Genomic DNA, 15,759 nt, shown 5'->3' with positions numbered 1-15,759 from the left:
AGCAGCCTCCCAGGCCAGCTCTGCCCCTTGGCCACTCATGGAGCTACCGGCTGCGCTTCCGAATACACCAGGAATGGCTCGGTGTCTCCGTGAAGGGCTGGGGGCGCGATGGAACCGCAGTCGCAAGTCTGGAGTAGCCACGGTGCCAGCGGGGGGAGCGGGGGCATCAGTGCCTCCACGTGGGGTTTGCACTGATCAAAGAGCGCTTGCACTGAAAGGTGCACCACACAGAGAAACCAGGATGAGAAACCATTCAGGAGAGCTTGAGGTGTTTTTTATGTAATTCTGAGAAGCAGGGAAGGAGAAAGATGAAGTGTTGCTTCCCAACTGACACCATGAACCGACTAAAACTTGGGGAGGGTTCGCGTAACGGGGAGGGTTTGAGGAATGGGGAGGGTTTGAATAATGGGGCTGCGCGTTTCTGCTCTGCCCAGGGGCCCGGGTGCCATGGTGATGCTCACAGCATCAAAACTTGGACAGCCACTCAGGGAGATGAGGATGGAGGGACACAACTGGGTGAGAAAGAGAGAGGAGGGAGTTGGGAAGGCAGCTGCTTTCCCTGAAAACATTTACAAGGTCAACGATTCAAAGTGGAGCAGAGCGAGGATCTGGCTCAGGCGAGGGAGTCAGACGCACTGGGATGCTCAGAGGGAGGAAGACAAACGCTCGGCTCCCAAGCCGGCACTGAATTACCCAGCCAAAGGCTGAGTGAGACGCAGAGACAAGGTCGCGGTCCCACCGGAGCGGCGAGGGAGCTGCGGCTGGGCCGGCTCCTGCCTCCGCGGCAGCAAATTCAATCGTGGCGAATAACAGAGTGGAACAAAATCCAGCAATGCAATAAAATCGCCCGGCGCCTTGTTTGCCTGAAGCCGAGCGAGCGCAAGCAGCCGGGGTTTGTGCAGCAGGCGACGCAGCCTCTGCGGGTAACGCCGTGTCTAGGGAGCATTTGAAGGGGCCTTCTGGGTGCTTTTCCATGGGTGCCAGGTCACCCCGCGGCCCCCGAGGCTCCCAGGGAGAGCGGTGGGACCGCTGGATTTCGCAGCAAGGGCGGGATGCTGATTCCTTAAGGAACAGGGAGGCGAAATCCAATTGTGCAGCCTCTGCGGCTGCCATTAACCTGTCTGTGGACTCCCGCTGCTGCCCATCCCTCTCCGCCTGACGGCCGGCACTGCCCGTCACACGCTGCCCCAGCCACCCGGGGATTTGTTTCTGCTGCCGCAGCGGCACAGCCAGCGCCGCTCAACTGTGCCACGGGCGTTCTGCTCTGCCTTCAAAGTGGGGAGCTGGCTGAGTGTCCTCCGGGGAGCTGGGGAGCCGGGGCGTGGGCTGTCGGAGCCGGAGAAACGGTGGCAGCACGTGGTGGATGGCTGCAGGAGAAGCTGTTGGAGCAAACCGCAGCTCCAAACCCCAAACGTGAGGCCAGGGAAGAACACATTGGAGGGTCCTTGAAGGAGGGTCCTTGGTGTAGTTGGCATTTGGCTTGGAGCATCATCCTCAGCCCAGTTCACTCTGAACACCCGCTCGATGACAGCTTTTGCCACTGGGTCTGGAAGCACGGGTGGGTTTGTGCCAGGGTAACACGGTGGGCAGTGGGCATCAGAGGGGTCTGCACCACAGGACATTCAGCCGGAGCCCCCTCTGCGGCTGCCAGGGGTGAGAGGTGCCGTCTGGACCCACATCGCTCAGTCCCACACTCACCGCAGCCCAAATCCACAAGCCTACAGGAAAGCTGGGGAGGGGCTCTTGATCAGGGGGTGCGCGGATAGGACGAGGGGAAGGGTTTTCAGCTGCAAGAGGGGAGATTGAGATGAGATCCTAGGAAGAAATGTTTTGCTGTGAGGGTGGGGAGGCCCTGGCCCAGGTTTCCCAGAGAAATCATCGCTGCCCCATCCCTGGAGGGGTTCAAGGCCAGGCTGGATGGGGCTTGGAGCCCCTGATCCAGTGGGAGGTGTCCCTGCCCATGGCAGGTGTGGCACTGGATGGGCTTTAAGGTCCCTTCCAACCCAAACCACTCCATTATTCTACAATTCTATGACAACGAGCTGATGGAGAGGTCAGGAGAGGAGAGGTGGGAAGCAGGGAGGAAGCACAGCCGGCCCCACCAGCCACCTCACAGCTCCATTTGCAGATTTATTAAATCGAGAGCCAATTTCGACATCATTTCTTTCAAGCAGCTCCACCTCGCAGGTGTGCGGAATTTATTTGAGATAAAGAAAACCATTACAGAAAGACAGCAATCTTCAAAGACCACCTCGGAGACCTGAGAGAAATAAAAACACTAGCCCGTGCAAATGTGCAATTAAGTTTCAAAATACTCATGCTCCATGAAAAGCTCCGTCCCTGCAGAGAACAAGCCTTTAAGGCAATTTTCCCAAACCCTATTCAGCATTCACTCAAAAATGCCTCTTAAAAACAACATGTGATTTTTTTTCTCCCCTCCCTTCCTTTCTCCTCCTCCCCCCTACGCTTGCTCATTCACTCCCAGGTGGGACCCAGACGGCTCCGCTGGGGATGTCGTTCCTCTCTATTTCGTGAGGGACGCAGATGCAGGGCGCCCCGATCCCAGGGGCACAGCTCCATCCCACCCTCCAGTCAGGGCAGAGCCACTAACTGGGAATTTTAGAGCCGGGTTTGTTACTCAGGGAGAGTCCCAAATGGGCACAGCTCCGCCTCGGGACAGTTTGCCGACTATTCCCAACCGCTGGAGCTTCGCATCCCTTATTCATGGGTCACTCTTTGCTCAGCGATTAATTAAAAATGCATAATTAACCTGTGGAACGCACTGCCACGAGGTATCGGGGAGGCCAGGAGCTTAGCGGGATTCGGGGGAGGATTATATGTTTAAATGGATAATGAGAACATCTGCTGGTACATTAGCGGGGATCAAGCAGAATTAGGGAGAAGAGCCTGGCTCAGCGCCGGCGCGGGGTGTGGGAGGACACCCCGGGGTCAGCTCGAGCGGGACACGGCCGGTCCAGCCCCTGACCGTGGCAGGGATGCCAAAAAACACCAAGCACACGTGGGATTTGAGGTTTTGGGGCCAAGAGGGTGTGCTCAGGGGCAGGGCAGTGGCACAACTGTCACTGCAGGGCTGGTCGCCTTTGGGCTGGAGGTGACCACCTGAGATGGACGAGGGTCACCACACCAGCAGCTCCTTGCCGGGTTCCCTAGTCCAACATCCAGAGACTGGTAGGGTGCTGGGGTCTAATCCCGACCCCCGAGAATCATAGAATCACAGAATCACCAGGTTGGAAGAGACCCACTGGATCATCGAGTCCAACCGTTCCCATCAATCACTAACCCATGTCCCTCAGCGCCTCGTCCACCCGTCCCTTAAACCCCTCCAGGGAAGGGGACTCAACCCCCTCCCTGGGCAGCCTCGGACAGGGACCAATCACCCTTTCCAGGAAAAACTTCTTCCTAATGTCCAGCCTGACCCTCCCCTGGTGGAGCTTGAGGCCATTCCCTCTCGTCCTGTCCCCTGTCACTGGGGAGAAGAGCCCAGCTCCCTCCTCTCCACAACCTCCTCTCAGGGAGTTGGAGAGAGCAATGAGGTCTCCCCTCAGCCTCCTCTTCTCCAGGCTAAACACCCTGATAGCTCATCCACAGCATCCTTAGATGCCCCAGGAGAGCATCCATCAGCTGCAGCACCTCCTGTAGACAACACCACCCTTTCATGCAGGGAGAAGGGCTTTGCAGACCATCCCTGCCATCACCTGGAGCTGGTGAGCTCTGAAGTTACACCACGGGACTGGGAAGCCAAGGAAGGCACATGCGACACAAGACCAAGCCTCAGCCAAGCTGGCCTTGCAGCGCAGCCCAGCTCCAGGTCACGCAGCCCACACAAGGAGCAGTTGCTGGAGGTCTCCATCCTCCAGACATCACGTGCTGAGCCTGGCACGGACCCTTCTGCCCATTGCAGCATCCTCCACCCATCCTGGGCTCGACACCTGTAGACAGACACCTCCCACCATCCCTCCTTGCACGGACGGCACAGACCACTTGCTTCGCTTCATTTTTTTCCCCTCAGCCACAGAAGTTTTCTTATCAAAGCCTGGCAGACGAGCCAACAGCTGCAGCCCAAACTCTGGGCCAATGGAAGATGATTATAATGCCGTCCACAATCCCCTCAAGGTTCAAGCGGCTGCTGTTTTGCATCATAAATCTGCCGCTCCATCATTAGCTCCAACTGATGGATGCGCAAGGCCTGGGAATCACGATATCTTGGGGTGCAGAAGCACCGAGGACTCTCGACATCCCCAAGACCTGGGGGACAACCCCCAAACCTTCATCCAGCAGCACCACCAGGGCAACAGCGCAGGAGCTCAGAGCAAGAAGAGGGAGCTTCTGGAGCCCAGGGGATGCTCAGCCATCCCAGGAGGACCCAAGAAGCTCCCTCTGCCACCACGGATGCAGCAAGATGGGGTGACCGGCAGCCTTTCGGGGTGCCGCGGCTCTCCTGGCATCGCTGCCCATCCCCGGGGACGAGGCGGCCGCAGCGCGTCGTGCTCAGCCTGCCGAGCGCGGCGGGGGCCCTGCCGGGCTGGGGTTAATCTTGTTGTCACACCTTCCCTCCTTCTTGCTGGCTCGGCGCGCTTTGACCCGCTGTGAAATTGTGGCCAACAGCACTGAATATTTTAAGAGCAGCAATGCAGTCATGGCCGCGCCGAGGAGCAGCAAGGCAGGCCGGGAGCGGGGCTGGGCCCTCGCCTCCCCCCCGCCACCGCCAACCCATTAGCACAGTTCAGGGAAACCTAAAAAATTCAAAAGACACTGAAATATGCAGCATTTTGCTCTCCCTGGAAATGACGCGCTTCGCTACCCAGATGCTTCCGAGTAGGAGGTTGTAAATAAGCGGCTTTATGGCACGGGGGGTGTTGCCGATGGGGCTGCGAGGTGCCGCGGAGCCCAGGTTGTCACTGTGATCCCTCGACGGGGACGCATCCGTGGGATAAAGGCAGCCCTGTGCCAGCCAGGCGCTGGTGCCCATGCTGACTGTGAAGATGTTGGTCATTAAAGAGCCTTCACGCCTCCATCCTTGGCCTCGGGCAGCTGCTCGCTGCCCCGTTCCCCTTGGGATGTCGGCGCATCCCTCCTCCCCTCGGCCAAGCGGCCGGCTGGGACGCGGGTGCCGCAGGACCTGACGCAAACGCCTGTCCTCAGCACTTCTATCTGGGGCACGGCGGAGCAGCAGCGAGGAATTAAAAAAAAAAAAAAAAAAGTCCTATTTGCATAAACCTCCCAAAAAGAGGAGCTGGAGCATGAGCACCGAGAGCCAGGGCGGCTGCGAGCATCATCCGGGGACCACCAAAGCCAATAGTGGGTGGAATAAGTGATACGGGAGCATCACCTTGACCAGGGCGCCCTTCGCCACATCCCCAAAGCGCTGCCCTGGGGCTCAACATCCCATCCAGGAGCGACATTGGGACCCTTTTGCATTCAGGTCTTAAGAGGGCAGATTAATCGCCATGTGCTGGATCTGTCACGCGCCGGGATATATATTCTTCTCGGAATTTACAAGTAGTTCTGTCTGAGAAATAAACAACCGGAGATAAAAATTACATTGTCACCGTGCAAGTGTGATCGATGGAAGAGACAAGCCCTCGGAACGCCGGAGAGGTGGCACCAGCACAACCCGCCCAGGGCCCTGAGGTGGCTGGGAGATCACAGAATCAGACTCACACAGTGGATTGGGTTGGAAGGGATTCTTTAGAGAGCAGCCAGTCCAACTCCCCTGCAGGGAACAGGGACAACTTCAACTCAATCAGGTTGCTCAAAGCCCCATCCAACCTGACCTTGAATGTTTGCAGGGATGGGGCAGCCTGGGCCAGGGTTTCACCACCCTCATTGTGAAATATTTCTTCCTTAGATGCCAAAGGTGTTCAGAGAAAGGCAGTGGGGTGCATTCTACCGACCCCCATTGTGACCATAGAATCATAGAATCACCAGGTTGGAAGAGACCCACCGGATCATCAAGTCCAACCATCCCCATCAAACACTAACCCATGTCCCTCAGCACCTCATCCACCCGTCCCTTAAACCCCTCCAGGGAAGGGGACTCAACCCCCTCCCTGGGCAGCCTCGGACAGGGACCAATCACCCTTTCCATGAAAAATTTTTTCCTAATGTCCAGCCTGAACCTCCCCTGGTGGAGCTTGAGGCCGTTCCCTCTCGTCCTGTCCCCTGTCCCTTGGGAGAAGAGCCCAGCTCCCTCCTCTCCACAACCTCCTTTCAGGGAGTTGGAGAGAGCAATGAGGTCTCCCCTCAGCCTCCTCTTCTCCAGGAAGAGGATCCAGGGTCCTGGTGGGAACGGTCATTCCCAAGCAGGGAAGATGCTGAAACAACACTGGTGATGGGTCAGCATGAGGAGCACCCACGAAGCAGCTGTGGGGAGGATGCCTGGGGGAAGCAGTTGAGAGCAGAGGGGCTGCAGCCCCCAGGTCAGCTCCTTGTAAACCCTCTTGGGCTCCGGCTCGAGCGCCCAGCCCTCCTCTCAGTGTGTTCCCAAGGTCAGCACTGGGCAGGAGTCAGAGCCAGGCAGGCAGCTGCCGCAGCGCCCTGGGACCAAGGTGTGAGAAGGATTAATGCATTTTACACCAGGCTGCTTTCCAGTTGGGTTTCTCCTTCATCTTTCCCTGCTTCCAGCAGCGGCTTTGGCCTGGCTTGTCGTGGAGCACATCGCTTGTCCAGGTCCCTGGGGAGGGACGGATAGCAGCTCCTTCATGCCTTAAATCTGAAGTCATGCTGAAAGTGGTAAAAAAGCTCCATACGGATCCTCTGCTCATCTTTTAGCATCCCGAGGAGCCAGGACCCAGCTCAATCTGTCAGGATGGAGATCCCCAAACCAGCCAGGGCAGCCGGTCCCACAACTGCCTTCAGTCTATTAATAAACGCAGAGCAGCTGGCGGAGCCTCCGCCAAGCCGGTCCTCGGGATTTATCCACATTGCTCTGCCTTATCAGCCATGCTTTTCACAAGCACTTAAATTCAGGAGGAAAAGGAAAAAGTGAAATCAGATAGAAATGCAGGTCTGTTTGCTGTTTTCTCCAATGAAATGGTTCTGGGTAAACAGCAGACGCCTTTGATGAAATCCCAGCAGGCTTAAACAATAAAGCTGGTTACAAACTCAATCTGGCGCAGATATCAGATCTGAAATTGTTTCAAAAAACATGTCAACATTTTCTAATGCTGCTGCAAAACTTCCTCGGCACCTTGCCATGAGCCAGTGTCCATGACGTGGGACCCACGCCGCTGTCCGGGCTCGCGCCGCTGCTGCCCTACGTCCCGTGGCGAGTCTTGTTCCCGCACCTCTGCGAGCTCCTGGAGAACCCTGAGCTGCACGAAGGTGCTCGGAATCACCTTGGAGACACGGGACGGTCCCCCCAAGCTCTGTGTTTGGGGCGCAGCAGGTTGTTTTCCAGCTGTAAATCCAGTCGTCATCCCCAGACGCAGCCTGGCCAGGGCTTCGTGTTGCTCCATCGCTGCATCCTCTGCACCCACTGGGGCTCCTGGTGGGGATGAAGGTCCAGCAGGGCTGGGTGAGGGGCACAGGGCGGCTTTTCCTTGCGTCCCATCCCAGGGACAGCACCAAGGCCAGGTTCATCCCGGCCACCACCAAAAGGATTGACTTTTCCACAGAAAAACCCTTTGCAAAGCGCTCATGGTGGCAGAAGAGAACAGCCAGATGCTCCTCTTGAGTTTCTCCTCCAGATTGCCACCTCCTAACCCCACGGCACAGGCTGAGGGACACGATGGGGACATTGTCCAGTGGAGACTGGCTGCGTCGGGGCAACAGGCAGCTTGGAAGCTCCCGTTAGCGGTGTTGGTGCAACAGGGACCATCCGAACTTGGAAAACACATGGAGCTGGAACGCAATGAAGCGGGTCCCATGTTGGCATCACTGAGGAACCTGTCAGCTGCCTCCGAACAGCATCATCCAGGGTTTCTGGGTGACAACAGAGAACTCAGGCTCCCAGTGGGCATGGAGGCGAGGGGGAAGAGGCTTCCAAGGAGGAGGTGGAGGCAGGTCTGGTCACACCATGTGCTTCTTGGCACCAATTAGGAAGCTGAGGCTCTCTCTGAGGGTGTCTGGGGTCCCCCTGGGCTCCACGAGGAGCTGGGTATGGGGACAGACACCTTCCACGCACTCCTGTGGGAGCCCCCAGCCAGGAGCTGATGCCCAACACAGCTCGTGTCCTCTGTGGCAGCAGGAGATGGGGTGGCTGCACTGGAGCAGCAGAGCCCTTGGCCCTTCCAGGAGCCGGAGATGACAACGGGGACCCAGGAGAGGGAAAGCGGGGCAGAAGGAGGAGGAGGGCAGGCAGCCCTGGGGGGCACAGCTCCAGCCCAGTGCAACAGGGGGGATGTGGGGGATGTGACCCCTCTGCGGAGGTTGCCTTCGCCATCGATCCCTGCTGCACTCAGGCTCATTAGGGCCGAGGAGCTGCTGCGAGCGGCTGGCGGAGGAGACAGACGGGGGGAGCGCTCGCCGTGGCTCCCTGGATCGTATTAAATATTTACTTTGTTTTGTTTTGTTTTTCCCAGCTATATTGATCAGAGAATGGAAGGGGGTGGGGGGGGGGAAGGAGCGGTCGGATGCTGGGAGGGAAGAGCAGAGGCGACGGCTGAGCTACAGAACGGGGACAGACCCTGCCAGGGCGCTCCCAAAGGCTTCACCCGCTCTCCCTGGGGGCACCCAGTGCTGTCCCCCCCTTCTCCAGAGCCCTTGGTGTCCCCTGGCATTGGGACCAGCATCACCAGCACAGAGGGGGTGCAAGGGGGCATCTCGCCCTCGCCAGCCCCGTCCCGAGGGATGCAGGATGAGGGGATCCCCAAACGCGACGGCAGCTGGTGGCAGGGGGTGTCCCCCCAACCCCGGGCAGGGAGGTGCCCCCCATGACCAGGCTGGTCCCCGGGAGCGTCCGCGCAGCCAGCGCTGTTTCTATTTCGAGACGAGCTCTACTGGAAAAGGAACAAAAGCCGAGGGATGCTATAAATAGCCACCTCCTTCACACCAGCGCCTCCTCCGCCCCAGCATCCTGCAGCCAGGCGGGGGGGTCCCGCAGCTGCCCTGCCACCAAACCCCCCCTCTTCGCTTCCAACATCCCTATCCAAAAGCCAGAGGGAATAAGACGCTGGGGAATATCGGCTGCTGAAGCAGAACTGGCTCTGAACAGCGGTTGGCCAAGTTGCCTGGTGGCTCTGCCAGCTGCAGCCCAGCTCCTGGGGGATTTGCCACTGCCCAGCGGGGCTCGACACCCCAAACCACCCCGCGGGGCAGGATTCGGCTCCCAAGGATGCTCTTCTTGCCCCAGCACAGCCCTCCCTGGCCCTGGCTGTGGCTGGCAGGGAGCAGGGAGAGCCGAGTGGCTCGGGCAGACCTACTTTCAAGGCTTTAATCCTTTTTGCTTAAAGGATCTTTTTTTTTTTCCCCTCTGTTTTTTTTTCCCCTCTCTTTTTTTTTTCCCTTTTTTTCTTTCCGCGCAGCAAAGATGGGGTCTGATCAGAGAAGAGACGCAGGGAGCTGACAAGCTGCAGAGTACGGAGAGAAAGGAGAAAGAAATACATATTTATTACCCTCAATTATTAAAAAATAGATAGCAGCAGATCTTAGGCCCTGGCAGAGGCACTGCAGAGTCGTTTGTCTGAGGACTATTTTGTTTTTTAAATTCCATTGAAATTATAATACGCTGGGCTTGTTAGCACAAACACCCCGGCACATCCCTGCCGAGGGGGGATGAAGCCAGCCCCTCGCCCGCAGGGTGGCTGCATCCAGCACCCCACGGGCTGCTGAATGTGCCAGCAGAGAGGAGGCAGGTGGCTCAGGGGGAGCAAGAGCTGCTCGTGGAAAGCAGTGGATGAAGCCTCTTCCCCTCTCTGTCTTCACATGGGGAGACCAGAAGGGCTCTGCCCCGTGCAAGCGCATCCCCGTGCCCGGATGCTCATCGATGCCAGGCAAAGGTCTCGTGGATGAGAGCTCATCCCGGCCACTGCGAGCCCAAAAGCACCAGGATATTCCCCATGCGTGAGGACACGCACCCCTCGGATGGCATCGTGGGTGTCCCGTGGCCATGGGAACAGGGCTTCCCCAAGTAAACCAGTGCAAACACTGGTGTAAACGCAGCTGGAATACGTAAAAAAAGCTGTTCCCAAGTGCGGCACACGGGGCTGGCGGAGCTGCTGGCACCTCCCCTCCGCTTGCAGGGCTGACTCCGTAAGGAGCCCTGGCAGCACAGCAGCCAAATCCCCTCCTGCCGCTGCTCCCTGGTAAACAACGGCCACAGCCTCGCCGTGCCACGGTGCTGCTGGCACCTGGGGCACACGTGGAGCATCTCCGACGCCCTCCGTCTCCGGTTCCCTGCTCTCGCCATGGCCAGGCACCATCGGGATGCGATGGACCTCACCGGGGCCAAACCCCACTGCCAGGAAGAGATGCAGCTCCCGGTGCCGTTGGCTTTCGGCGCTGGGATTCACCGGGATGGCGGTGGCACCACCAACCCAACAGGAGCATCGCAAAAAGCCACTCGCCAACGCTGGGCTGGCTCCGAGCCGCCGTGCCAGCACCGCCAGGAAGCAAGCAGCCGGCAGGCACATGTGCTGTTAAAGAGGAAAAGGAGCTTTCTACACCAAATGGAGTATTTTCCGCTTAATAACCCCCCAATCCTAATCTGCGCAAAGAAGATTGCCCCCCGCACCTCCCCGTCCTGCAGCTGCTGCTCGCTGCTGCCCACACTTAACCCGCGGGCAGCGCCACGGATGCCGGATCGGCCCATGGAGAGTTATGCCCTGTCCTTGGAGACACGGCTAGAGAAAGATCAGCTGCTGGGGATGGCACACGATGCCCGGCACCGGGCGCAGGCGTTGCCTCCGTCAGCGCTGAGCCTCCATCATTTGTCATCAGTAAAAATAATATTCCTAAAAGTGTCCCCCTTGATTGCCGGGCGGCAGGGCTGCGGGTTTCCATGGCGATGCTGTTCCGCAGGGATGGTACGGGGGATCGGCGCTTCCTCACTTTGGGAGATGGGACGCGGCGCCCACATCCAGAGCGGGGACAGCACCAGTTGTGCCGCTGGCAGAGGGACCTGGGGCCGAGCTGGCTCATCCCACCTTGGGCTCAGGCAGCATCACCCAAAATATTTGGGAAGGAGCACCCTCGCTGGAGAGGATGAGGATGCTCCTGCATCCCAGTGGTGCCCTGGGGCTGTGCCCTGCATCCCTTGCTCACACCAGTGCACAGACCACTCAACTCTTCCTCGCTGATGCCCATCAACGTCCCGCTTGCTTCCAACCCCACGGCTCTCTCCGCTGCCTCCCACTTGTTGCCTCCACTCCTAAATCAGACACCAAACTCCTTCGTCAATGCTGGGTCGGGGCAGCACCTCGCCCATCCCACGCCGCAAGAAACTCAAATAACAGCGACCACTGCTCGGGTGCCGGCGCCTGCCTGCCTGCTGCTCCACCAAAGTCCTTTTAAAGACATCATCTGCTGTTAACAACCAGAGTTTACACCAAACGCGGCTGGGATTGCACTTTGCAAACAAAACCCAAGTTTTCAGCTGTTTGAGGGAGGTGGAGAAGCTCCTTGGCGTGGGGACGGTGAGCGGCATCACCCAGGGGTGCCCCACCATGGGGCAGGAGGATGGGTGGCCGTCCCCTGTGTCACCAGGATGAAGTGGCTGTGCCCAAGGCCACTTCTCTGCAAGGAGAGTTTTTCCTCTGCTGCTCTGGGGCTGGCCAGGGACACCCCCGGGGGCTGAGGACACCCCAGTCGAGCCCTCCAGGGACGTCCCGATAGAGGCCAAGGCCACCACCATAAATGTTCCTCCAAGCTCCCACGCTTTCCTGCTTGGTTTTTGCCTCCAAATAAGGTTTTTTTTGTTCTTGCTGGCCACCACCACGTATGTCCCTCCAGGCTCCCACGCCTTCCTGCCTTGTTTTTGCCTCTAAACGAGGGTTTGTCCCTTACTGCCAAAACTCATCAGCGCTCTGGCCGTGTCCAGCAGCCCGAGTCCCTGCCCAGCCCCAGGGCAGCAGCATCCCTGCCGTGGCCTCATCCTGCAAACCACAGGGACCCCCTGTGCCACCAGCTCCGGCACCTCCAGGTGCCTTGGGGAAAGGTGGGTGTGAAATCACGCTGGAAAATGCATATTTTTACGTCTCCCCAGCAGGTTCACGGGTGTTTTTAGGGCAGCGCTCGGAGGCCACCTGGAGTGTCACCTGCAGCCTCAGGCGCACGGATGACACCGTGAGGGGCTGGGTGCTGCACTCTAGGCACAAGGTGGGAATATCATTCAGCCGAGTCTGGCTGCAGCTTTGATTCTGATGGGTCACCAAGTGGTGACGGCTCCTTCGCATCCTGGCTCCGGGTCCAGGTCCAGGCAGGTCTCGCCTGCCTGAACCCCCCTCGTTCCCCCCTGGCACCGCAGGGACAGCCTGGGCCGCATCCTGACCTCCCCCCCAGCCACCCTCCTTGCTTCACCGGGCACAGAGAGCTTGTGGCTTCCTCTCAGCTCTTTAGGAAATTAAACTTTTATAAGCAGAAAGGTTTCTGGGCTCTCGGCTCCCCAGCGCAGGAACCGCACCCTGCCCAGCGGCTGCTCCCGCGCAGGTAGGGACGGAGCTGGGTGCCCCGTCGACGGGCTGAGCCATTCTGGGGACAAGGATGTGGCTGGCCATGACCTTGGTGGCATCCTTGACCTGGAAATCTCCTTCTCCTGCCTCGCCAGCGTCGCACTCCAGCCTGCGGCCACCTTGGGCACGATGTACGGTGCAGCACCGGCCCCACGGCCACCCTCGCCCAGGCTGGAGCTACGCCCCGCGCCATCACCAGCTGCCACACCACCGGTGACGTCCCAGTGCCCAAAATCCACATGGAATCCCAGCAGGGCTGCCCGTCACCTCTGCAGCTGGAGCTCACGGGATGCAGGAGGCCCGAAACACCCTGGGCATCTCAGAGATGCCCCAGCTGAGCCACCACCGTCCTGCCACCGACGTCCTCTCTCCGCGTGGCACCATGTACGAAGCCGTCCCCCCACGAGCAGGCACGTGGAGCCGCCTCCCCCAGGGATGGCACCTCAGCTCCTGCTGCCCCAAGCTCTGCCACGTCCCCCAGCCTGATCCCAGTCCTCAGCAAGGGGACAGGGAAGGCGGTGGCAGTGCCACCACCAGCTTGCGCTGTCTCCCACCAGCACAGCCTCACGCTGCCACCTCCCTCGATAAAACCAGCCGCCCCCGAGCCCCACGGAGCCCCACGAGCCTCACGCCCCAACAGTAGCTCTCTCCATCTCCCATGCAGTGTGTCCTCTCTGCACCCCACTTGGGGCAAACGCTGGGGACCAGGACCCATTCCGGGGTGTCCCCTCCACACCTCTCTTGGAGCAAACACCAGGGACCAGGACAACCCATTCCAGGTGTCCCCTCCACACCTTCTTGGAGCAAACACCAGGGACCAGGACTCCCCATCCTGGGTGTCCTCTCCACATCTCTCTCGGCGCAAATGCTGAGCACCAGGACCCCCCATCTGGGGTGTCCCCTCCACACCTTCTTGGAGCAAACACCAGGGACCAGGACCCCGCATGCGGGGTGTCCCCTCCAGACCCCATTTGGAGCAAATGCTGGGGACCTGGACCCCATCATCTGGGGCGTCCCCCCGGCACCCCACCTGGGGCAGACGCTGGGGACCTGGCCCCCCTCCCCAGGGACACCTGGGGAGACCGGGATCGGCGGGATGGAGGCCTCCTCTAACTGCCTGTTGAATTATTCAGGAATGGCATTAACTTATAAATGAGTGTGTTTGACTGATTTTGTGGTTGATGTACAGATAAATTCTAATGAAAGACAGCTACAAGATTTTAAATTATTAATTAGACTGCCACTTAACAAAGCCTATTTGGCACTCTATTTCCTTGCTTAACAAGACAAAAACTTTAAGAATAGGTTTCGTGTTAGCCCACAGGCTCTTCCATTTGCATTTTGTTTTTCTAGCTCCAGAAATGAAAGCTGTAGATCTTGACCTTAACAGGCTACCCCTGGTGGGATCCAACCCTGCCAGCAGCCCTGGATGCTGCTTCCACCTCAGGCTCCTGCCTTCCCATCCCTGGATGCTGCTTCTCCTCCGGCTGGCAGCTCCGGAGCTGCTGGGAAGCGGGGCTGGGAAGCGGGTTTTGGGGTTTAATCCTAAGACCGCCAGCCTGGTTGGGTTATTTCACCGAACAAAGAGACGGGAGCATCCGAGCATCCACAGCCGCAAGGTGACATTCCCTCCCGGTGGGGAAAAAGCATCCCTAGGGGGGCAGGGGGGGCTCTGCCCAGCCTGGGGGTCCGTGCCCCGATGCGAGGGGCTGCCGGTGCCGTGCTGGCACCTCGTTCCGCTGCCGGAGCCTCGCTGGAGAGGGGCATGCGGTGGTGGTGGTGGCGAGAGCTGGGCCTGGGGCTGCAAATCGCCCCCTCCGCGGGGCGCGGGACGGGAGCTGGGGGGGTCCGGCTGGGGTCCCCCAACAGCCCCACTGCTCCCAGTATCGCCCCAGGAGCAACCAAGGCACAGCGGGGCTGGGGTCCCTGCTCCCCCCCCAAGACCCCGGGGGGGTGGGGGGGTGGACACAGCATCTCCCCTCGCAGTGATGTCAAAAATCTCCGCGATGATGTCCCAGGCGGTTGCCATGGTGATACCGTGATGTCACGGCGGAGCGAATCTCGGGGGGGTCAGAATGGGACAGCTCGCCCCAACTTCCCCACCGACCCCCCCCCCGCGCCCCGTTTCCCGTTCCCGCACCCCAAGGATGCAAACCGACCTCCCAGTGCCGGCTGTGACCCCGCTACCCACCGTGTCCCGGGGTGTCTGTGTGTCCCCCTCCTCCGAGACCCGCCGGTACCCCGGGACCCGCCGCCGCAGCTCCGCTCCCCCCGGGATCCTCCGGTGCCCGGGGATCCACAGCATCCCGCTCCCCGCTCCAGCGGGACCCCCCACCCCGCATCTCCCGGTGTCCCCCCCCAACCCCGCCGCGGCTCCGCTCGCCCCACGACCCGCCGGTGCCTCGGGACCCGCCGCCGCGGCTCCGCTCCCCCCGGGATCCTCCGGTACCCCGGCATCCACAGCATCCCGGTCCCCGCCGCATCCCCGCTCCGGCGGGACCCGCCACCCCGCATCTCCCGGTGCCCCCCCCCCCCCCGCCGCATCTCCGCTCCCCCCGGGACCCCCCGGTGCCCCGGAGCCGCCGTTCCTCGCGGCGCCGCCGCTCCCCCGGGGGTTCCCGAGCCCCGGCGGCGGCTCCGGTAACGGGGCGGCGGGGGGCGCCCGGCGTCGCGGCCCCAACTTCAGCGGCGAAAGAAAACTTCGGGGCTCGGGCGGCGGCGCCCCCGGTGCCCGGTGCCCTCCCGGTGCGGCTCTCACCTTGGCGGAGCATCTTGGACGCGGGGCGGGCGCGGTCTCCCGGTGGCGGCGGCGGCGTTGGCGGCGCTCAGAGCCGCGGGCGCGGCGGCGGCGAGCGGTAACGGCAGCGGCGGCAGCGGCGGCACCGGGAACGCGGAGCCGGGGCCCGGGGGGGCATGGCGGGGCGAGCCGCAGCGCCGCCGGGAGCGCCGGCACCGGGGAGCGGGAGCCCCGGAGCGCCGGTAACGGGGAACACCGGGGAGCGGCGGTCCCGGAGCGGCGGTCCCGGGGAGCACCGTGGAGCGAAGATATCGGGGAGCAGCGGTCCCGGGGAGCACCGTGGAGCGCCGATCCCGGGGAGCAGCGGCCCCGGAGCAGCGGGGAGCGGCGGCC

General features: G+C 60.5%; 1 protein-coding gene across 1 annotated transcript in view; it reads right to left on the bottom strand.

Moving 5' to 3' along the window:
* RTN4RL1 (reticulon 4 receptor like 1) overlaps positions 1–15,565 on the bottom strand; it is a 34,025-nt gene extending 18,460 nt beyond the window's left edge. The window contains exon 1 of the mRNA XM_069874090.1: positions 15,388–15,565. Coding sequence (XP_069730191.1) covers positions 15,388–15,400 — 13 coding nt within the window. The 5' untranslated portion in view covers positions 15,401–15,565. The remainder of the gene's footprint in view (positions 1–15,387) is intronic.
* Between the last annotated feature and the right edge of the window lie 194 nt (positions 15,566–15,759).

Source organism: Phaenicophaeus curvirostris, chromosome 21 (genome assembly GCF_032191515.1).
Source record: "Phaenicophaeus curvirostris isolate KB17595 chromosome 21, BPBGC_Pcur_1.0, whole genome shotgun sequence".
NCBI lineage: Eukaryota > Metazoa > Chordata > Aves > Cuculiformes > Cuculidae > Phaenicophaeus > Phaenicophaeus curvirostris.
The sequence above is the reverse complement of the archived record's forward strand: the minus strand, read 5'-3'. Positions and strand labels throughout refer to the sequence as shown.